This window comes from Alternaria incomplexa, assembly GCF_024043165.1.
Source record: "Alternaria incomplexa strain BMP 0042 chromosome Unknown scaffold_9, whole genome shotgun sequence".
Classification (NCBI taxonomy): Eukaryota; Fungi; Ascomycota; class Dothideomycetes; order Pleosporales; family Pleosporaceae; genus Alternaria; species Alternaria incomplexa.
Window position 1 is genome coordinate 1,036,634 of NW_026249858.1, and position 23,008 is coordinate 1,059,641.

General features: G+C 52.9%; 8 protein-coding genes across 8 annotated transcripts; 3 read left to right on the forward strand and 5 right to left on the reverse strand.

Moving 5' to 3' along the window:
- Positions 1–12: 12 nt before the first annotated feature.
- J4E90_006696 (uncharacterized protein) lies at positions 13–1,947 on the reverse strand (the record flags this gene model as incomplete). The annotated part of the gene is made up of 4 exons (XM_051436241.1): positions 13–1,181; positions 1,232–1,550; positions 1,605–1,807; positions 1,857–1,947. The coding sequence occupies 4 exons, from the start codon at positions 1,945–1,947 to the stop codon at positions 13–15; spliced, it is 1,782 nt and encodes a 593-aa protein (XP_051290035.1).
- A 3,672-nt stretch (positions 1,948–5,619) lies between these two features.
- J4E90_006697 (uncharacterized protein) lies at positions 5,620–7,483 on the forward strand (the record flags this gene model as incomplete). The annotated part of the gene is made up of 2 exons (XM_051436242.1): positions 5,620–5,658; positions 5,723–7,483. The coding sequence occupies 2 exons, from the start codon at positions 5,620–5,622 to the stop codon at positions 7,481–7,483; spliced, it is 1,800 nt and encodes a 599-aa protein (XP_051290036.1).
- Positions 7,484–8,875: 1,392 nt separating this feature from the next.
- On the forward strand, positions 8,876–9,861 carry J4E90_006698 (uncharacterized protein; the record flags this gene model as incomplete). Its single annotated transcript, XM_051436243.1, has 2 exons — positions 8,876–8,881; positions 8,950–9,861. The coding sequence occupies 2 exons, from the start codon at positions 8,876–8,878 to the stop codon at positions 9,859–9,861; spliced, it is 918 nt and encodes a 305-aa protein (XP_051290037.1).
- A 770-nt stretch (positions 9,862–10,631) lies between these two features.
- Positions 10,632–12,033, reverse strand: J4E90_006699 (uncharacterized protein; the record flags this gene model as incomplete). Its single annotated transcript, XM_051436244.1, has 3 exons — positions 10,632–11,101; positions 11,158–11,700; positions 11,757–12,033. 3 exons carry the CDS (start codon positions 12,031–12,033, stop codon positions 10,632–10,634), a joined length of 1,290 nt encoding a protein of 429 aa, XP_051290038.1.
- Positions 12,034–12,602: 569 nt separating this feature from the next.
- Positions 12,603–13,991, reverse strand: J4E90_006700 (uncharacterized protein; the record flags this gene model as incomplete). The annotated part of the gene is made up of 4 exons (XM_051436245.1): positions 12,603–12,893; positions 12,943–13,357; positions 13,411–13,781; positions 13,884–13,991. 4 exons carry the CDS (start codon positions 13,989–13,991, stop codon positions 12,603–12,605), a joined length of 1,185 nt encoding a protein of 394 aa, XP_051290039.1.
- A 3,385-nt stretch (positions 13,992–17,376) lies between these two features.
- On the reverse strand, positions 17,377–19,099 carry J4E90_006701 (uncharacterized protein; the record flags this gene model as incomplete). Its single annotated transcript, XM_051436246.1, has 7 exons — positions 17,377–17,663; positions 17,758–17,809; positions 18,126–18,423; positions 18,480–18,512; positions 18,569–18,690; positions 18,750–18,857; positions 18,968–19,099. The coding sequence occupies 7 exons, from the start codon at positions 19,097–19,099 to the stop codon at positions 17,377–17,379; spliced, it is 1,032 nt and encodes a 343-aa protein (XP_051290040.1).
- Positions 19,100–19,965: 866 nt separating this feature from the next.
- Positions 19,966–21,019, reverse strand: J4E90_006702 (uncharacterized protein; the record flags this gene model as incomplete). Its single annotated transcript, XM_051436247.1, has 3 exons — positions 19,966–20,418; positions 20,471–20,539; positions 20,594–21,019. The coding sequence occupies 3 exons, from the start codon at positions 21,017–21,019 to the stop codon at positions 19,966–19,968; spliced, it is 948 nt and encodes a 315-aa protein (XP_051290041.1).
- Positions 21,020–21,330: 311 nt separating this feature from the next.
- Positions 21,331–21,707, forward strand: J4E90_006703 (uncharacterized protein; the record flags this gene model as incomplete). The annotated part of the gene is made up of 2 exons (XM_051436248.1): positions 21,331–21,347; positions 21,398–21,707. 2 exons carry the CDS (start codon positions 21,331–21,333, stop codon positions 21,705–21,707), a joined length of 327 nt encoding a protein of 108 aa, XP_051290042.1.
- Between the last annotated feature and the right edge of the window lie 1,301 nt (positions 21,708–23,008).

A 23,008-nucleotide genomic window follows, 5' to 3' on the forward strand; every position in this document is an offset into this window, starting at 1 on the left:
CAGGTCGCGTTTTTAAGTTCGCAGCCCAAGTCTCTTAGGTAACTTACCTCGATAAACCCACGCCGCACCCGCAGCAACCGCACTCAACGTTCCAAGCACTAACGTCGTGTTACTCACCAGCGTCTCCTCGCGTACCCTACCAATCTTCGTCTCCTGCTTCCCCGTCCCGAAAACGACTTTACTCGCACTAACACCACCAATAGCAGTCGCACTCGCCTCCTTCTCTCCCTCGTCAGTAGTAGCCGTCGTCTCGAAATCCTCCCAATCAATCTTAGCAAGCTGCTCCTGGTACTCGACGACTGTCCCGGACCAGTTGTTGGTAATCCGCCCCTCCTTGTTCTTATACCAACTCATGCAATTTGGGTCTGCAAAACTGCTGTTCTTCAAGATCTGCTGGATACTTTCGTTCCACTCGTGCGTCCTATCTTCTTTGGGCATGATGCCCATTCTTTGACCGCGGTTTCGCGCATCGAGAACGGCAGAAACGAGGGTGTTGAGGTAGCGAGACTGTGCTTCGATCATCAGGATGATGGAGTTGTGACCTAGGTTTGTATTGGGGCCGTAGAAAAGACCGAAGTTGGGGAGAGAGGGAATGGTAGTGCCGTATAGGGCTGTAGCACCGGAAGACCAGATGTCTGCCAAGGGGCGCGAGTTGGCTCCGGTGACTTTGATGGGGTGGAGGAATTCGACTGTGCGGAAGCCGGTTGCGAGGACGATGGTGTCGTGCTCATGGTGGGTGCCGTCTTCGAGTTCGATGCCGGTTTCTGTGATGCGACGGATTTTGTTTGTTTCAAGCGTTGTCTTGGGATTGGCTACGGCGGGGTAGTAGTCATCGGATATGATGACTCGTTTGCAGCCTGGGCTGTAGTTTGGTGTGAGTTTCTCCCACAGTGAAGGCTGGTCGGGGATTTGTGTCTTCATCATCTCCATGCAACTGCTTCGAATCACTTCTGCGAACTCGCTCTTGCTATCAGTGACGGCGTCGTGGAAGGACTCCCGGAAATCCATCATGGAACTGCGTATGCGCCAGCGAACTGGAGGTAGGTAGCGCAGTACGGCACGTTTGAGAGCGCCAACGGGACCGTCGAGACGCGGGATGACCCAGTTCGGGGATCGTTGGTAGATGGTCAGGGACGAGGTTTGCGGAAGGATTTCTGGGATGATCTGAGCAGCGGTAGCACCTGTATCTTTGTCAGTGTTCGTTCCTCCAAACAAATGCCATTGCGCGTACCGTTGCCGATTATGCCCACACTCCTGCCCTCAAGCCTGTGGCTCCAGTCCCAGCGTGCTGAATGCATGATCTTGCCCCTGAAGTTCTCCAACCCCTCGATATCGGGATATTGTGGCTGGTTGAGCTGACCGACAGCTGAGACCAGGAAGTCGCACTCAATGCTGTAAGCGGGGTTGAACTCCGCATCTTTGCCGCCAGTCACGTTCACGTCGACCTTCCAGCGGTTCTTCGAGTCGTCCCACGTTGCGGCTTCGACGGATGTGTTGAAACGAATGTATTTGTACAGGTTGTACTTGCGGGCTACGTTGCGGAGATAATCCTGCAGCAAACGTTAGTGTTTATAAAATGAGGTAGATATGAAAGAAAGACGTACAAGTATCTCCTCTTGTCCCGGATACTCTCTCGTCCAATCTGGATTTTGTTCGAAGGAATAACTGTACAGCATACTCCAGACATCGCAGCAGCACCCCGGGTACTTGTTGTCATGCCATGTGCCGCCGACACTAGAGCTCTTCTCCACGATGATGAAGTTGTGACATTGGTTTCGCTTGATGAGGTCAATCGCCATACACATTCCTCGGTGATGTTAGCACGATGGAAATTAGATGGTCATTGAAGTACCTACCAGAGATGCCCGCTCCGATAATAACAACTGCGGCATCAGTATGGTCCTTGTTTCCGACAGGAACCTGTGGCCATGGCTGCGATCCTCCCATCTCGCTAAAGGTGACTTCTTTCAAGGGTCTGTGCTAGAAGGGAGTGTTTAATGGCAGAAACGAATTGGATGTAGAAACCCTCGAGAAGGGCGAAAGGACGAGTGGAGCCACGGGATAAAGCCTACCCCAAGAAACCGCCGCAGGGGTTTTTTGCCGACGATCATATGGCATGGTGTAGTACCATCATTGCCATCCAGCGAATGATCGCATCGATAGCTTCCGGGTCCGAAGTAGTTCGCGTCCCCTCCCCCTCAGTGACTACATACCCGAGCGTCCTGTCCCGAGGTAGTACAACATCGGCCTGATCCATGCGTGCAGTCGTCACACTGCCCGGGGTGAGTGTGAATTCATGATACCATTACGGCCGTATAGCTTGATGCTTCTATAAGCCTCGTTCAGCCCATGAGGGAGTATTACGGGCGTAACGCAGGGCGGGAATGAGTGGCGGTTGACAAGGATGGTACGACTGAGTGTGGGGAAAGGGCTAGCCGGCAGCTCTAACGCTTTTGGGACAGCAGCCACGCCACTGTCGAGTCGACCAGATCGACTCATTTGATTTAACGTTCAAAGCTAAGTAATGGGGGTGCAAGCCTGGCGAGTCGCGTTGGCTATTACTTTTGGATTGTTTGCTTTGACTCATTTACCACATTGCTGTCACATAGACCGCCACCTTGTCTGAAAGATGTGGTATGGTGTGGACAAACAAATGAACTTAGATTTGGTATAAGAACTAGTTGGTGTATGAATCGCTCAATCTATTCGTTTCTTCCCTCTGTAGGTTCCCGCGATGGCGATCCTCTTCTGCCGCGCCAAACGCTCGATGATCGCGTCTGGCCCGCACGTCTCTCTCTGACGCCCCTTCTACAAGACTCTCTCGTGAGGAAAGCTCTCTACCGTAAGCTTCATCATCCGAGTCAAATCGTTGAGTCTGCACCACGCCCCATCGTACGTTCTTTTCTCGCCGCTTCCCCTTGTCCCCTCTTGAGTGCGGGCCAACAGAGCTCTCTGGTGACCTAGAAACTGCGCGCATTCGAGCCCATGCCTCGCTCATGTCTGTCTTAGAGACATGTAGTCTCGGGTCTCTGGGCTTAGTTTCGATTAGGCAAGCCTGATCAGCTTGGGGAATGCGCCGTCGCTGTGTATGTGGTCGGCAGGAGGGCTTATCGAGCGCCGTCGCTTGCCTCTCTTTCGAAAGGTCATATCCTGCGCCAGGAGTGTCTTCGCTTTTGGTACCGTTCTGAGGCTGTGCTTCGTGCTCCTGTCTTGATTTGGCGGAAGGTGTTTGACTGCGTTCCGTGCTTGCAGCCAAGTATCGAGTTTGCTTGACTTTCTCGCTGTATTGAAGATGCCGCGGATCGTCGTGTAGAATATGCTTGAGTGCAAGGTACAGGAGGACAGAGTACTGAACGACGGTGGCTCCCGTACTCGTTGGGTTTCTTGGAGTTTTCGAGTTTGATGCTCCCGATGTGTGCAGATTAGAGCTCTTCATTTCCGATGGCGTGTAAAGCCTATGGAGATCAATCTACAAGCGCGATGCATTATTGATTCATTGCAGTCGTGTGAGTATGCGCTGTTGACGCCATAGCTTTTGGTGACTCTGACTTCGTCAGTTGACGTGAAAGCTATAACCATCGCCATAAGCCAACAGTCCAAGCTCGAAAGCTTGCTACAGTGAGATCACTGTTGAAATGAGTGTTACAAGTTGAGGCGTTGCCGGGACCTCCGTGAACCTTTTACAAGATTCCAAGGTTGTAATGTGTGCGATTGATGTCAACGGGAGGGGCCGCTCACTAAGGCATAGGGGCTGCGCGAGATGAATTTGGTCAGCGACTACGTATGCCGGTCAATTATGCTCTGGAGGCGTCGCAGTGCCGGACTTCCAAAGTTTCGCGGCGGCCCTTTGTTTCGAGCAATATCGATCGCTTGAATACCAGCAAGGCGAGCAGCATGCATTCAGCAGTAATAACTTTCAACATCACTGGGATCGGCGCGCAATTTCGTCGAATCGAAAGTTTTACACCAAGACTCTGAGGGAATGTTGACGCGAATCGTGATTGTGTGCGTGATGAAAAGCGTGCAGCAGTAGCCGCATGCTTAGACGCATCGCACAAGGCATCAAATGAGCCTTGCTGAGGAAATTCGTGTCCGCGCAGTGTTTACCCACTGGTAGTGAGGCCGTTGGATGGTGCCGGCCTAGGGTATTGGAGGCTCATGTACCCACCCGATGGAGTGGTTAAGTGTCGACTTATTTTGATCTCGCACCATGGTCGCACGATGCCGTCCCTAGTGACAATAACAGGTGGACCTGCGATCTGCGATCTGCGCGCCTAGCGAGTGACAAAGCCGCGAGGGTTTGTGAGAGTTGAGCAAATCTTGTGGTAGCTTGGGCGGCGAGTATTGGTAGTTTTAGCCGACGCACTTCATGGAGGGGACCCGCACATAAACCAGACGGCTGAGCAACTTGGAGCTTGGTTGAGCGTCGATGATAACGGAGCACTGAAACGCAAAACGAAATGCTTGGATGACGCATGCCATGACGATGAGGGGGCTCACGCAGAAGGAATGGAGGGATGAAGCGACCGTTTAGAGGCCTGTCCTGAAGCCAGTGCGCTACGGCAACACAACAATAGCCCGTCGGGTTATTCCCAGGATATTCTCACGGAAGTTTCCAGCCAGGGTCGGCAGACAGAAGTTTCTTCTCGCCGGCGGAAGCTTCTCTCTCCCCTGCTATTAAAGGTTGGACAGTATTGCAGCGGTGGACATGGCAGCAGTGGTGGGTGAATGGCGAATGTTTTACGATGTGAAACTCGCCCCCGCATGTCCAACCGTCGTTCGCTGAGCCAGGAAAATGTCAGCAAAGGACGCAGCGCGATTGGCGTGCTGAGTGCAGGCCAGGGCGCAAAAGGAGCATCTTCGTGTTTAATGGAGTGCGGTCGTGTGTATGGAGATCTGGAATGCGGTCGCCGGATCGAGCTCATGTCCGCGGCCCTTCTTGGCTGCTATTCGTGGGGCCGCAGCGCCGCTAAGTTTCGATAGTCTGGTTCTGCTGGGAAGGGGCACACGATCGCTCCTTCCGCCGATGTCCAGGGCTGGCTGGAGGGACTGCGAGGGCAGGTCATGGCGGGCTGTGGCTGTTGGGCGTCTTCAGGAGGCGCGTGCGGGTGGGCGACAGAGGGTTTGATTGACGAGTGGCAGATTTGGCCGCTGTCGAGGCTTCAGGCGCCCACTCGGCTGATTGGCTGCTTTATCATTCTACGAGGCATCGAGACTCCAGGCTGGTGGTCGGCTGCGTCCTGTCTAATGCTAGCTGCCACTCTGAAACTCCAACACCTCCTGGTCGGGCCGGCGCACACCACGACGCGCAGTATACCTATCGTCCTGTCCCGTACTTCCTGGGAGTTCTTCCCTCCTGGCCCCGCTGCACTGCACTATTCGATGCAGGCCAACCCACGGCGCATCACCACGATTCTTCCGTCATATCCTCCAAGGTCCCCCATGCTTGCAGTAGTCGCCAGTAGCTTTGTCTAGCCATTCCTAGTCGACCATACTCTACCGGCTTCCCGCGCGCGCACCCATTTCCTCGTCGCGCATTTGCAGCACATATACACGCTCTGCAGCCGCACTCTACTCGAAATACTTCCTTCGGCCTAATATAGCATACTCTAATCAATCATGAAGCAACGCAAGTTTTCCTTCAATCTGGCGCCAGTCGTACGTTCCATCCCCAGTCCTTTGTCTGCAGTCGCATCCCAACAGTAACTCACCGCCGATGTAGAAGATTGCCTCCAAGCCAGACCTCTCCGACAAGCCCGCGCCGGACCCGACTCCCTCTTCGTCACACAAGAGACATACCTCCAAAGACAGCATATGCGACCAATCGCCCTACATCAACCGCCGCGTCCTCGACGAACATACCGACCTGGAATTGCGCCTAGCATGTCGCGAAATCCTGCAGAACTTCAAGCCGTCCGACCATGGCATGGAGAACACTGACCCCAAGCTCGACTTTGGTGGCCTCGGCCGACGGAAGGAGACTAAACCACAGGCCACTGAGGTCGCTGTCCGCATGCCCACTGGCGCGCCTCCAGAGCTGGCAGCGACTTCGACGTCATTCATGATGCGCAAACCCAGCACCAAGACTCGCTCACGCGCGAAGGCAGACCAGGAGATAAGAGCAAGGACCTACGGAGATATGCCTGCACGCGCGAATAGCAGTCGCAAGCGAGCTGACTTCGGATGGCTCGACGAACGGGACGCAGAGAGGGAGGAGAAGCTAAGGTCATACGGCAAGACTTCTATGGACGTACCGCGATCGAACGTCTTCCACAATGACTCGGACGAAGACGTGACCCTTCCCGTAGCAGTCACATCTACCCTCGCCAACGCCAAGATGTCGTCGTCAGTGCCCACCTCAGCATCTTTACCCTACAGCAGGAGCATGAACCGACTATCCCACCAATCCGATAACCCTGCAGCAGTTGCAGATGCACAAGCCGCAGAATGGATGCGTCGAGAGCTGGAGAAGAAGCGGCAGCAAGAAGCATCAGAGGGCCACCGTGGCCGCTCATCGACTTCAGTCCGGCCACCCAGTCGTGCTGCCAGCGTCAAGGAAAGCGTTAAAGAATACATCTTCCCAGGCTCTCGCAGTCGGGCTCTGAGCCGTGCGCAGTCCAAAGAGTCTCTTCGTCCAGCAGCCGACAACGACGACCAGGGTCTCTCACGCAGTGGCTCGAATTCAGGATGGCGTAGCTGGGGCATACCCCGCCGCTTGAGTTCAAGAAGCAACAGCAGACCAGGAACCTCGAAAGGAAAACCGGAGGAAGCTCAGCCCAGGAAGTCAGAGTCCAACGGCCTCAATTTGAACAGAGAGCTACCCCCACTACCAGGTCTGGACACATGGAAGGACCACCAAGAATCTCCTCAGGAGGAAATAACAGTATCGATGAAATCTCCCACATCGCCAACCGCCGCAACGCACATTGCAAGCATGATGCGCTCTCAGGAACAGCACCAGGAGCGCTCTCCCGCCGCGAAGAAACACAGGAAGAGCGGATCTGATACGTTGGCCATGCAATTCAACGATTCGTTCCCTGCTCGGAAGTCGTCTCGCAAACAGGAGACCAAGGCCATTCCACAGCCCACAAGGACCAATCCAGGTAGCCCAACACACCCCGGAAACACGATGACCGGCTGGTCCTCTACTAGTAATCTAGATCAGCGCCTCGAAGTAGGCTCCAGCAATCACACTCGCCAACGAAGCGGAGATAGCAACTCTGCCAGCAACCAGAGTGCCGAGGCCTCCACCTTCTCTCGTAAGATGAGTTTGGATACCACGGCCCGGAAGACCCTTTCCAACGAGCCCAAGACCCCAGGCCGGGAAGAGCAAAAGTCCAAACTGAAGAAGATCTTTAGCGGCTGGATGCACAAGAAGGACAAGAAAGAGGACTGGATGCACAAGATGGAGAAGGAGGGTGTCAGGGAAGGTGTTATGGTGCAGGACGGCAGCACGAGCGCGTCACCCGTGGTGCGCTACTAATTTCCCTTCTTCGCCGTCTGGGTCTCAGTCAGGGTCGTACCTTCCGTTTTGGATGGGTCATATGCCCAATTGGGATATCTGTATACATGTAATGACGCTCACGCGTAATGTGCAACGACGCAACGCCACTTTTCATTTCTTCTCGGGGGTTTCTTAGGGAGTTGTATATGCGGCTGCGCCGTCATCAGTACGATGCATTTTCTTTTCTTCTTGCATAATGGTATAGGATTGTGGTAATAGAATGAGATTTCTGGTGTTTTTCACAGCCAGTGCATGATGGCGATGCTTGCAGTGTCAGAATTGCATGACGTCCGCGCTCCATCTTTATTTCAGGCATGAGAAGAGGCCAAGTTGTCGGTTGGCGCTATACACGTGACTACCAATGATGTGTTGCGTTAGACTGGGCGCTCCTTCCATGACTACGATCTGGACACCTACCTGCGTTCAACAACCACGCAAGCGTCCATCTCCAGCCACATGTGTGCACTACATCCTACTGGCCGTCAATATGGGTATGGAAGCCGGCGTCACTTCGAGACAGCGACTGACTGCATATCAGCAACGCCCTCACCTTTACCTGAAGGTCCCCGATTTTCCACGTCGATTCGAGGCACACGTTGGTGAGGTGTCTGAGTGGTAGCTATGGCAACACTATACAACTGACCGCCTGCCTCAAAGCAACATCACACGACTGCAGACGCACACCGACTGCTGATTGAGTACACAACAAGCTTTCGTGTGGAGGTTACGACCGTACCTACTCTCGATGATGAAGGCAACTACCACGATCGAGTGGCCACTGCAAACTACCTAGTTCGGAATCGGCGGCGCATCACATACACCATCGCTGTGCAGCTCCCGTTGGATTTGACGACATACCACGACCGACTCTGTGAGAGCCATGCGTCCAACATGATTGTGCAAGGAGCTAACACCGAGCTGTGCAAGTTCTATCTTCCCCGCCAGAACATCTCCATCATTATGCCGTTCTAAATGATACATCCACAAGGATCTCCAACTCAACTCATTCATACACGAAGTCAAGGCTCCATCTTCAGTCACAATACTCGCCTACCATGTGCAACGTCATTCACTTCTTCTTCGAATGCCAGCATCTACTACGTTTACGAAGATCGCGCTGCAAGGGTACTAAACACAAGATGACGAGAACTAGCATACGAGCTGCTTGTACTGCCGAATCCTTCCTCACTGTATATGTTCAGACCGACTGCAGTCCCTGCGAGCACAAATTGTGGGAAAGCAACTGGGAGTGCAAGCTAGGGCGGGCGAGAGCGTTCTTAATCAAATTAACCGAGAAGCAGATGCATGGAGTGCAGGACATCACTGCTCTAGTCAAGGAGCTTGAAGAGCAGTACTATGTAGCTTCCTGGGATGCACGTAACATGCAGATACCCTCACACGCTTTTAAGAAAAGCGTGTCGCGGGTAAGCATTACCTATCATCAGACGGCTCGCTCGCCCCTGACCCAGGAAGTACGACCGGAAGACGTCGTCGATCCGAAGAAGCACAACAAGGACTGGACGGAAATGGATGCGAACGACTACGATGGCGACTACATTGCGAGCACCGATCCAATTCACCCAGTGAGTACCGATCACTCGCACCCACTCGATGACGACGATGGAAGCTGGATCTTCAACCACTTTTCACCAGAAGAGATGGAACCCACGGCCGGAGATTTAGACTTCGACCAGAATGGTTGGAGCTGGGACAATAGCGAACATGCCAACGACGACGATAGCGAGAAGGGCGAAATTCGCGTCGTTGCTAAATCTCAAGAAGAGAACACTACGTCACAGATCGGTGACAACGATCTCATCGCATGGGGGCCGGAAGCCTCGGCGTCCTCCACGCTTTCGAAAATCAGCATGGATGGTCTCAGTATGGAACATAAACATGCGAAGAAGCAGAAAGAACTCATACTCGCCGCATTCTGGGTTGTCGTTAATGAGTCTAAGGAGCCACAAAGACAATCAGACTCCAGGATAGACAACGTGAACGTGATCCTTCGCAGCCTCGAGATCTCTCACAATACTTCAGCGCCTTCGGCCCCTTGCACGCCGACTAAGTCACCTCACATGTGGGTGGATGGTTCCTCAGACGTCCATACTCCACCATCAACGCCTGTTCGGCCCACAACACCACCAAGTCCCAACTCAACACGCACAGCTTACAACAAACAACGCAAGTTCCTCAAGAAGCGACTGCAAGAAGATGCTAATAAGAACAAGTACTACAGTGACTTGCTCCTTATTTCGCGATTCGAGGCGAGGGCATTTGAGGGACCAGAGGGGAGATTTATTGCTGATCCCCAGATGGTGAGAACAAGAGGAAGAGGGAACGGGTGGTTTCAGTAAGGGTGCAACAGTCAGGGGCTGATGCATTGGGAGTTGAAGGTGTTCAGAACTCAGCACGAGGTGGGCCACGTAGTACTGGCATCTAATGCTGAACAGGTCTGTAGCCTACATCAGGACAAAATAAGCAGATCAGAAACCTCTAGCGTCAATGTAGGATTCAGGGTGTCGGAATATCCCTTGGTCAAGGCGCCACAAAGCTCTGGATATTGGTGTGAATGGATGTACCTTTCTTCATTACTCATATATCGGCAGGTCAATTACGCACTGCCATTCATAGCCATGTCTATCAAATCCCACCCATGCGCCGAACGCTATGCATAAATCTCATCGCTGAGCTAAACGCATCAGATCACGTAAAGCGTGTAAAACAGCCCCCAGCATGTGCAAGGTCGCCAGACCCAATCTGCGTACGATCCGATACGTCCTCCACCCTGTCCAGTAACATAGCCCCAGTATGCTTAGTGGGAACATGATCGGGCTCACTATAATCAAGAGCAGATAAGCTGGCCCCATGCTGAGAATCGCGAACACGGCATAATACCATTGGTTGACAAAGTCCCAGTCAAATTCGTCGGGAATATCGTCTGGATCGAACAGCGCATGGGGATGACGGCCGTCAGTCATCGCGCATACGCTCCGTCGCCTTGCCGATCTAGAGCACCATCAGCAACGTAAATAACCTAGAAGCCTGCGTTAGCTCAGGATATTCGTTTCTAGACTAATGTAGACTCCAACGTACCCGTTCATTCATGCTGGTGGATCGGCAGGGATCACCACCTGTCGCCACCAGAATCTCCGCTCATGACAGTATTGAAGAAATTGGCGTCGCCGCCGTAGTTGCCACCTCCGCCATACCCGCCCATGCGGTTCTTGCCCTGGGTCTTGGCATGCTCCACAATGGAGCTCTTCCGGCCGAGATCCTTTGCCAGGGATACAGAGTTTGTAATGGACGATAGCAGGTTGACTAGTTGCACATCTGATGCTTCTTGCTGAGACTCAAGCGAGAAAGCGGCTGAGTCTGGCGGGCCGAGGATATTCAAGCGGGCGAGCATGGCGGATACACTGCGGAGAATCGAGTGGTCTAGAGGTAGGGGATGTTGCGCGTCTGGCGCGGCGTTGACTGGTAGGGAAGGGTCGGAGAGGTACGATGCTGGGAGCGAGTCGATGTATGCGCGCAGGAGCATGATTCGTCGGCTCAGCATGCGAATGGCGTTCATCTTGGCTGTAAGCGAAGAGAGAACTGGACAAAGGTTAGTATTTCTGTACCAAGTAAAGCTTTTGGGCGGCTGAACCTACCTTCTTCGTCGTCTGCATTCAAGATGACTGACTCATCGATTGGCGCATCCTTTTCTTTCTCCTTCTCCTTCTCCTTTTGCTTCCCTCGTGTATTCCGCTTCCCAGTAACCTCATCGGTTCTTGAGGGCTCCGGCGCTGCACCGGCCACGTTTGCTGTGCCTTCCACTGCAGTAGCGTTGCCACCACCCCGCGCGACGAAATCGACAGAGATCATTTCCGCCTCGCCAGTCTCAATCGAGTATACTAGCTCTCTGAACTTTGTAGATTTTGCCTGTACGGCCCCGTCGATATCCATAGCCTTATCATTCGGATCGCTCGTTGTATTGACGGACAAGGACTCGTAGACGGTAAGAGGCAGCTTTCCGGCAGCGGTTTCTTTGGAGAAAGCATTTTCTGGATGGAAGAGTACGAGTAGCGGAGACTCGGTGTAGACTTCGGATATGCGCGAATGGATAGGAAGGATGTGAGGTTCTGGACCGGAGGCGGGACCGAGGGTAAACCAGCCTACAATGTCTAATTGTGGCTCCTTGTGTACATCCTTGACTACAGTAACGTAAGCTTCGTTCGGATGTGAATACGGGAGGTATAGACAAACTTACAGTCTTCGATACGCTTGCTGAACCACTCGTCGTGTAGTACCGTCTCTCCGTCTTGGTTTGATAGGAGCTTTGCTTGGAAAGCAACCTCCATCGTGATATTCTGACCATCTTGCGCGCCTAGTATGGCTCCGACTACTGGTCCTGTCTGCTGTCGTAGTGTGTGCCGTGTTACACAGTCTGTTATTGTGAGGAGTACCAGCGGGTGAAGTTGTACTGTTGGACTTGCGTCAGAGGCGCGGGTAGTCGAAACGAGTGGATTCCCTGATGATTCGACCATATTTGCTGCAGTGTAGTTTGATGTCGCGTCCGGGAGATTCACGATGGTCGAGATCGTGGTAGGAGGTCGGAGTGGTAGTCGAGCAGCAAGGCAATTGCAATGATATGGTCTTGGTGGGGAGCTTGCTTAGGCTGCAGCTGCCACAATTCGTGGGGTTGTGCCAAGGCGCTACCCGTTCAGCGCTAGTGTCAACGCGACTCCAGCGCGACACGCTTTCTACGGGAAAGATCCGTCATCATCCAGCTTTCACTACACTCCTCTTTCTTAGACTTCAAAATTAAGGATCACGAACCGAAGCGAGCGTTTATCATCGGAGTACGATCATGGCATTATCATTCATGGTCGGGCCTAGCCTCCAGATCTTTGCGTCAATCGCCAAATACACTCCATAACTCCAAATCCAATCCAACCCAAAAGCGAATGGTATCTTAGTCTTGCTCCAGACTTTCAAAACGCCTGACCGCGGTCGCCGCCTTTCGGACGATCTCTCTATGTTGTTTCTATCACGTCGTTATGAATGCCACACAATTCAATGTACATATTAGTGGTTTCGTGGGCCGTTCGCTTCTTTACATCTCGACGAGGACTTTGAGAACAAGCTTGCCGTCTTTGTCGACCGTCTTGCCGGCGAGCTCGAAAGCTTCCTTTGTCGACGTCAACCCATGGAACCTGTGAGTGATCATGTTGTCAAGACTCGGAAGTACACCGGCAGACAGGATCTTGATACCAGTGGGGTAGGTGTTGGCGTAGCGGAAGATGCCAATGATGTCGACCTCCTTCAGATGAGATGCTGACATGGGTAGTGTCTGAACTGGCGTACCCATTCCGACCATGATGAGCTTGCCGCCAGGCCTTGTCGCCTACGAGAAATCAGGATTAGGTTTGCGATTGTTTCCGGGAGAGACTTACGTATAGTCCAGCTTGCATGCAGATTTCCTTTCCAGTGCAGTCAAAGGTGACATCAGCACCTTCAAAGTCTGGCTCGTTCTGGGATGCAATCTGCATAACATCGGCAGCCAACTCCTTGGCTACGGCGAACTTCTCAGCAGTCTCGTTGCCATGTTTCTGCGGGGTCACGATATAGCCCTTGTGGGCGAAGCCGTTCGCCAAGGCGTAGTTGATTCGTCCATAGTCGATGTCTGCGATGACAACGGTTGTGGCGCCAGACACCTTGGCCATCGCAGCTGTCAGAAGGCCGACTGTGCCTGCGCCAAAAACAATGGCCGTGTCACCCTGCTCGATCTGGGCTCTTCTTGTTGCATGGATGGCAACAGAAAGAGGCTCCAGAAGCGCAGCCGATTCCATGGAAACATGCGAAGGTAGTCTGATTTAAGTTGTCAGCTAAGTTCGGCTTCGGGTCGATCATGCACGACATACTTGTGGCACCATTTCGCTGGATGGTTGATGCGTTCCTGAAGCGTCCCCTGGAAGTGAGGCACAGATTTGGCGCTACTCCGAAACCTCATCTTCGGGCAGAGATTGTAGCGTCCCCGTTGGCATGACCTGCAGTTGTCGCACGGCACACCTACCTCCAGAGCAACACGATCGCCAATCTGGTAGCCGGTAACACTCTCGCCGATGGCAACCACAACCCCAGCAGACTCATGGCCTAGTGACAACGGCTCGCAAGCCTGCAGATCACCGTTGCAGAACTTGCTGTAGTAGGAACAATCGCTTCCGCACAGTCCAGTGGCCTTGATAGCGATCTGGAGTTCATTGGCGGCGGGATCCGTAATGGTACGAGTTTCCTAATTGGATTCGTTAGCTTCACGTTTAGATGCTCAATATACACCAAAACCCCCACGAGTAGTGGGTAGACGTGGGATGTGTAACGAAATTGGAAGGCATACGAGCCGCAAATCCCTTGGCCCATGTAAGACCGAAGCTACGACAGTCGAGGACTTGGAGTAGTGCCTCGTTGGGATTGGATAGATATCTGCGAGAGCTGAGGGAGCCATTACGAGAAAATTTTGGCAGTATGGGGGATGGTGGCAATGGAGCGGGAAGAAGTGAGGAAGAAATAGCTAACAGAAGCCCACCCCACGGGAGCGTGGAGTCTGATATAGTTGTTGAGAAGGCCCATTTCGATCAACGGTGGCCTGGCACAAGCTGGGCTTGCCTCAGGTTGGTGCATCGGCGAGATAATGGCATCGCATGAGGGAAGATTCAAAGGTTCCACGTCATTTGCTAGGCGTATCAAACTGGCGGGACGAGCATGGATAGGGATGCGCGACCAGAGCTACTTGGTACGGTAGGCCTCGCGTAGTCTTTTCTTTATCCCGTTACTCTGTGTGTATATATGGGGCTAGATCTTCTTGTGGGTACACGACCGGGAGCTCTTGTTATTCGCCCAGCGAGCTAGTATCTGGGGACTCAAGCATTGTTAGACTCGTTTTGCCGGATCAACACCGTATAGCTCCGGGACGTGCACACGCAAGATGCGATATAGGAGCAATGTCATAATGCAATGTGTATCTTGAACACGTCTTGTCTTGTGTAGTGGCCGTCTATCAGAAACCCGCCGGCGTTGTGAAACAGCGATAAGGCACACTGCACGGCTGTGGAGCCCGCTGCCAAAGGTTGTGTTGGGATTTACGGCAGCGAACCTGTCGGTTGTAGTGGCCCTGCAGAACCACAGATCCCTGGGCAGGACGCGCGAAACATCAGCCTGATATGCAGGCTGTCCTGTCTCGGCGTTAGCATGTCGTTACCGCTAAGCCAAAGCTCAAACCATAAGTCGTCCTCTGCCCCCAGTGCATCATCAATCTTGGATTCTTAGGGCCTGCATACCGACGGGAAAATTCGACCGCTGACTGGCTAGCGTATCTGGCTGATATTCCAGAAGACTTCCCGAAGTCACTTTTGCAATATAAAATCCCGGATATATTGCCCATGTGCAAACGGCTCACGCCCAACGGTGCGCCTCCAGCCTGGACTACTCTGGGGAGCATGGAATCAGTCCCGTAGTGCGGCCCCTTAGCGGGATCCTCCTGGGGCAACTGTGGTGTGTGTGGTAGCAGACCCGTTGGCTGAATGTCGGTTGGAGGGTGGGCATGGGTCATGGTTTGGCTACCGAGCAGCCCATTGACGAAATTCGTCCTACGCGCGACCGAACTGCCGGGACAAGAAAGTACAAGGGCCTCTTATCGGAGCGACCTCAACGCCAACTGCACGAACGACTGGCCCAAGGGATAGCTAATAGTCAACAGCTGCACCTTTGACCGAGGTGTGGCCACCAAGAAGCCATGGAAATTGACATGTGCCAGCATCTGCATGACAATGGCGAAGAAGCACCGGTAGCGCGCTGCAATGCCGTCCCAGATCTACCATCTCGACCGAGAAATGAGGTCGAGTGTCGGTGGTGAAGGATTCGGAGGAACAACGGTGATCGCGGGTACATGGCAGGCCCAGCACTTGACAGGGAAGCGGCCACGAGCAAGATGAGATGTCGTTACTAAGCCGACCCGCAACAAGCGTTTACGTATCTCTCCGACCGCCCGACCTGCTCTCCCATTCGACAACCACTGTCGTCTGGCATGCTGCCGAGCAAACTGCAGCAGCGGGACGGCAAAACAAACGTTGACGGCCACTCGATCTATGTTCCATCAAACGTTGCACGGCAGAGCACCATGGTGGATCCGAGCATGCCCAGCAGTGTTGAGATTAACTTCTTTGCACACCAGGATGCGCCCAGGACTCGACTAACGAGTATACCTAATGTACCTATCCAGCCAGTGCGCTCCCAGCTCCGGCGCGACGAGCTACGAGATGCAATAGAATAATGGCCCTACTGATAAGCAAGGTACTTCTCGTTCGCACTGCGCATGCGTCTACCTCAACGCCCCAGGTATATTCAACGCTACTATAGACCCTGTCCATGAACGTAAAAGAACACCGGGATGTCGCTCCACCAAGCGACCGACTCCACGACCCTCATGCATGGCCCTCTGAAAGCAGTAGGCGGTGAGCGAAGACCATCATACCCAGTTTGAGAGTTTCCTGTAACCCTTTGTCAACCTGAGCATGAGCACGTTTTCGCGATCTACGTCGAATATATGTCAAGCGCTTGCACGACGGTGCCGCGGCGGTGAGCAATTTCACCTTACTCGCTTCCCTTCAAAGCTGCCTACGCCACAGTATCCAACCACCATGACCCCGGGCTTAAGGATACGTATTCCTCAGACAGGCGGTCTGTCGGATGTAGAGGTACCGTTTCCCCTATCGCGCACCCCGCCCAAAACAAGCTGCGGAGGTTGCGGAAGCCCCTCTCCGTATCGACATGTTGTCGCAAAAAAAGCATTGCATGTCGCAACCTACTCAGGGCCACGAGGTTGCCACAATGCACAACGCCGCTTCCTGACTGGCTGTATTACGCAGTGGGTACCAAAACTCCGGATTGCGCACGGACGGAGGGGACCTGCATCCGCCATAATCTCAAAACAGTTTACCAGGAAAGTCTCGAGCACTCTGTCACCAAAGTATCTTCTTGCCCATGAAGTTCGCGTGGAAGAATATCAAGAAGCGCTAATCCGCAGACCTGAGTCAAGGCGGGACAAGAGTCCAGAGGAACAACCCGGTGCCAAAATTCCAAGGCGGCGTATCTACTACTACTTTTGCCGGTACTTTTATGGTTAGAACCTCCGGAGATACCGAGATACCACCACACATCTCACGCTTCACTTTTGAGCTATAGGTACTTGACAATTGCCGTTGATCGTAAGCGAAGCAGAACTATGTGAAATAAAGAGGAAGAACTGAGTCGGTGGTGTGCTGATGGCCCGCAGGTACCTGTGCATCAGGCAAAAGATGCAGATCATGTATCCACACAACGTGCCGCCACGGCATCCTTTGTAGTCGATGATGAGTATCGGCGTCAAGACGTGTCTCAACGAGACAACGCATCTGTACGCTGACGCACACCTGCGTTTACCGATCAAGTACCGTCTCTAGTAACCGTCAAATTCGTATCAAGGTCCGCTATCTTGGACAAGCTATAGTCAAGACTCAACGGGCAGCTTCGACTCCACATCGGAGAAGTGCAAAGGATTCCGCGTGCTTGTCTAGCGCAATGCGATATCGCTGCGTGGACAAGGAAGCCATGAGGCACATGTCAGGCCACCAGCACGGATAGAGCCGCAATCTCCATCGCCTGTCAGTTCGTACCCGGTAAACTATGATATGCCGTTCTCGGTCGACGGGTAGGAGAAAGTAATCAGGCATGCATACACTGCTCGCTGGGCAGCATGGTGAGATTTTGGGTACTCCAAGATAGACAAACTTGCTCAAGAGACGGGTCAATTATTATCCCAAGACCTCCAACATTCCGTGTCTCTAACCCCCTTCCTACAAACTACTCTCCCGCTTCTTCTTCCCTACCAACCCCTCCGCCTCAAGCCATTGGCGGATAATAGCATTCGTCTCCTCTGGCTTCTGGATCAACGCCCAATGCGCAGCCTCCACCTCTCCCTTCGTAAGCTTAGGAATGAAATTATCCATGCTCTTTGCCATTGCGGGCTTTAGCACGCCGTCATGCGTGGCTTGGATAAAGAGGACAGGTTGATTGATTATCTTCTTGTCGAGCAGCGCTTGGTCTTCTTCCCAGTTCGTGCGGCGTTGGCGATACCAGTTTACTGGGTTGAGGGGTTAGTGGCTGAGCTTGAAGTGGTGTGCAGATATGGGTAGATGTATCGTGGATGAGTGGTAGGTTGGGGAGGGAGGACTCACATGTGGGGTGAATCCCGTGGTTGAGATACTGCTTGACGTAGTAGTCTAGGTACTGATTCGCTGTTAGTACACCATCGCTTGTTGGCAAATCCTTCAGCTGTCTTCCTGAAACAAAATGATGCAGTATATCGATCTTGATGTGTGTCTCACACGGGACGATCTCGATGTCGAGCCGAGTCGATCTTTTGGAACCCTTTGCCGCCTCATGCATGATATGTCGGAAGTGGTAATGCCTCTGTCGAGCGACGTAACCACCCCATAGCATCCCCTCAAAAGGTAACACATTTGTCTCTCACGGCAATCATCCAGTTTTGTTTCCTTCGATCCCGTACTCGACACGCGTTCCAGCATAAGAGATCATCACGTACCTTTCCATTCAGAATCTTGCTCTCACCGATCTTTGGCAAGTTTTCGACCAGTATTCCCTTCTCGGGAACGAACGTGACCTCGCCGTTTGGTCCCTTGGCTCCATACATGCCGCTCAGGAATTGCCTGATCGACTGCTCATCGTTGACGCTCTTTTCCACTTCGCCCGAAGCGAGATGAATCTGGTAGGCGAATTGGGGTAATGGACCTTTGACCAGATCTTCGGTGGAGAAGTACTTGTCGGAAGGAGCGGTATATGGTGTGCAAACTGAGAAGACGTGTGTGATGAGCTTGGGGTACCTGTGGGGGTAGTGAGTTGGTACCGTATATGGTAGTCAACATGCCCGGGGACTTACCACTGAGCAGCTCGCCAGACGACGAAACCTCCCCTGAGCAAGGTGTTAGTAGACGAATCTCTCGATGCATACATACAGCAGACACCTACCAGTCATGACCACCAAGAATGATCTGCGGCGCATTGACTTCTTTGGCCAGCGCAGCAATATCATCTGACGCTCGCTTGAGCCCATACAACTTGATGGAGTTTGGCGGAACTTTAGGAGCATCCTGAACATCTCAGCTTCGGTCATTCCCCCCGAGTCGCGAGACCTCTGGGTTCGCCTTACCGTCCCACCGTATCCCATCATGTCCGGCGCAACAACCCGCATCCCCATGTCGACTAAGAGAGGAATCTGATACCTCCATCCCATCGATAGATCGGGCCAACCATGAATCTTGCAAGACAGTCAGTACAATCATGTTGCTTCATTCCAAAGAACCCTTTCCAACAGAGGAAGGTGCGGAATTTGCCGGCATCGCATAACAGCCACCAAACACCACTCACCAGAAACACGGTATGCGTATACTCGCCAGACTTTGGTACCGCATATAGGTAATGGTATGTTTGTCCGTTGAGCTGCGCAGTCTTGTGTTCGACACGAGGGTCTGACACAGGGTCAATTGGTTGGACAGGCATGACGTGATGTCTGTGCGACAAAGGGTAAAAGGAAATATATTGCGACGAGGGTGGTTGGAATTTCGGGTTATAGCAGCGATAGTCAGGATAGCCTTGGGTGTCGATGGCGGTAAGCAAGCGAGTCGTCTTTGACGACGAAGCTGTAGATTCATGATGATGGTTGCTAGATTCGGATATGCCGAGGTACCCCAATTGTGGGGTATGTAATCATCTCAGCCCTGACATCACTTTCATGATTCTCGTCGTTTACACAACGCGTAGGTCCTGCACGTGAAGCGCAAAGTCAGTGTTCGTTGTGCTGAAGATAGTGTTGCATGTATATTACTATATTATGCTCGGAGATGGGCGGTTTGAGGATAATCCCACGCGCCGTGGGGTCCAATCTATCAACCCGAGTTCTAGGTAGGTCGTTGTGCATGCAGAATGAGGCGAGAACAACCGCAAGCGAGTACTGTAAGCTGTTGTTTGCCGGCGTCCGTGCCGGAATGGTAGGTGCAAAAGATTATGCGTGACCCAGATATTCGGAAGGAGTACAGTGCTGCCCGGAGCGCATACACAAGCTATACCCTGTATGTATAATCGACGGATAATGCAGCATCTGTGACATGGCAGGAGCCGTGACACAATTGACCATATTTTGATTAATTTGCGAAGCATTGTGACTATCGCTGCTAGGACTTTGATGATGCTACGGTCGCATATCCAAGGTGGAAGAACCCGACCCCGTAAGTCAACGCGGCCGGTTGGCAGAAGTTGCGGCAGGACCAAGGGCGATATTGCGAACGACTTCAATCGAGACTCGCCAACAGCGATCTATCGGGCCGGTCTGGGGTAAAGGCAAGAAGGTAAGGGCTTCCGGGTGATCCTCAATAGATGACGGTATCCTCGGCGGCTTCTTCGACAACATCCTCTCCGTTCTCGTCGTCATCTTCCTTCATGGTTGTGTCAGCTACGGTCTCGTGAGTTGCACCGTGGCTATTCTGTATGTCCTCAGTGGCGCGCTCGACTTTTGCATTGGTGTCAGGGGTATCGGGCTGGTGGTCCTTCATGTCCAGGTCCTTGGGGGAGATGGCGCTACCATTAGTCTCGCCATTGGTGGTGGTTGTCTCTTGAGGTGCATGTGCATCATGGTTCTTACCGGTGTCTGCACCCTCTGCATCACCCTTTGTTTCCTCGGATGCACGCCGTCTCCGCATATTATCCGGTTGTTGGCGAGCCTCGTACTCTTCCATCTCGCGTTTGACGGTTTCTTCGGCTTCGGCCATTTGGTCACGTATGCGGTCTTCTTCGTCGGGACTGGTTTCCCAGGGTTTGTAATACTGTGAGCAAGATCAGCTGTGAACCAGGGTCATCAGGTGGACGGCAACGTACGAGGTGTGGCTCTGACTTGGTCTGGAGGAAGTGCGCCATGGCGAGTAGATTTGCGTGACGTGCCCGCATCTATGAATCGTAAGCACCCATCCAGAGCGTCAGGTGTAGACTGTCAAGACATACCATATCCCTCTCGAGAAGCTTGTGTTCCTTCCATCGTTGCTCTTTGCGCCTGGCTGCACGCTCTGTCTTCCTCTGTTCGCTCTCTTGGTCGTCCTGCTTGCGCTGAGCTAGCTGTCGCTTCTCGATCTCGGCGCGACGTTTCTGTCCTGTAGTAGCAGAGTTCTGTGAGAGTGCACCCAAGGCGGCGCCAAATAATCTGCGCTCTCGTCCTCTCTCGCGTCGCACAGGGGCAGGCTTGTCGTCTTTTGTGTCTTTGGTAGTAGATTCACGTCTTTCTTGGATGGCAGTATCATTCTCGAGTCGCGGTCGCTTTGAGGTGTCTTCTGATAGTGATTCTTGTCGTCTCTTGTGGCCGTTTGCCGGGGGTGAGGCTGGCAGTGATAGTTCATCCGGGAGGACTACAGCCGATGCAATGGGTCCGTCCATAGCAGTATCGCGCGTCGTCTATGGGGTTTCTGGACGCTTCTGATATGTGCTAAGCAGTATCAGAGAAGCACGCGTGGATGTCATTGGTGTAGGTGGCCCAGGGATCTCGCGATGGAAGCTTCGTGCACGGAGCATGGGTTCAGTTCACGCTAGCAGCGGACCACCGAAGCTGACTTTCACGACCGACTTTCTGTCTCACTGTCACGCGCCACCACCATACCAACGCCCCCGTCACGACGAGACACCAAGCTCTACTAAACCTGCGATACTGAACACGTCCATATTCGTCACCACCCTCATAACCTTCCGTCATGTCTCGCCATCATCCGTAAGTACCCTCTCACCTCAAAGAGTCGCGCATACTAACACTTGTCGCAGCGATCTCGTCATGTGCCGCAAGCAGTCTGGCATCTCCATCGGCCGCCTCTGCGACAAGTGCGACGGCAAATGCCCCGTTTGCGACTCCTACGTGCGCCCGACCACCCTCGCCCGCATCTGCGACGAATGCTCCTTCGGCAACTACCAGAACAAGTGCGTCGTATGCGGTGGCGAGGGTATCTCAGACGCCTTCTACTGCTTCGAGTGTACGCGCCTGGAGAAGGACCGGGATGGATGTCCGAAGATTATAAATCTGGGTAGTAGTAGGACGGATCTGTTCTACCAGAAGAAGAATTTCAGGAATCATTGAGGTGGCTTCAGTTGCTGCTCTGGGCGCCGTCACATGCGTTCGGAGAATGGCAGAATCTACAGAAATATATGGATCTCGGTTATATGGGAGAGTGTACAAGGAATAGCATGGGAAGAAGCATGGAGTTTGGGCGTCGCGGCAGCATCCTCAAGCGCCGCGATGTAGACAAAATGGGTTACGGCGTTCTAAGATACCTCAACGATCTATCAATGGTATTTCTACCACTTTCTCTGCCTGGTGGCATTGCTGACAAGCTTGCAAGATCTATTTGCCCTCTATTTCAGACATACTAGCCTTGCGAGTTTGTTCATTCAGCGGCTCTTGCAAAATACAACTTACTCTCCACCTATCCACTGCGTTTCTGATCACCCACTCGCGTCTGTACTCCATCAGCCAGTCCAGGCTACCTCGGTGTTCCCACCTCATCGCCGGCGTCTTCCCCTGTTCGGCATAGGTTCAAAAAAAGATCAACATGGCAAAAAGGATAAAAACATACAACAGCGGGGATTCGCTAGTGGTCACCCACCTAACTACTAATCCGCCGGTACAATGCTTGTATATGGCTGAGCGGACGGGAAGCCTAATTCTCATTGTCCTATGGTCGTATGTGAAGGAATGGGCAGCCGGAGAGATCATATAGTCGTATACGGAAGACTTGCACCTCACACTGAATGGAACCCGCCGGGCTTCTCTTTCATCACGAATCCTCTTGCGGTAGTCCGAGTGAGGGGATAGCCTCAGATGCGCAAGGTCAAACTAACGTCGGCCTCGCTTGGCTAACAACACCGTTCCGAACCCACGCTTGTTGCAATGTGATAGCTGACAGCTTGGTCAATCAGCCTATTGCAGAAGCCTCTATTGCCATGACAGGAGAGATTACACATGTTCTGATATCCCGGCTGCCTAGCCGTCGTGTCAATGCCCAGCCATGCTGAACGACTTTCGAGCAAACTTCGGAAGGAGCGAAACCCGTCACTGCCTTGACAGCGGGTTCCGTTACGCGTAAGGGGCTGGCCCGAGGATAAGCCCTGTAAAGACGTCACCACCTGCAAGGACGCAAGGTACGACAACGGCAGTGCAGCTAAGCTGGAGGTATTCCAGGCCGATAGTTCATGCAAAACCATTTTGCTTTTCCGGAATAATTGAGCGCAGGGCTTTGCTTCGGCTCCGATATCCTGGGTCCGGCGAGAGCGACGTCGAGAACCATCCCGAGGTCCAGAACGTCGGGCTTCATGGTGTTGAAAAATGAGGTCGGCTTAGGTTTGCTATTTCTTGCGCTATACCGTCTGACCATATCACGC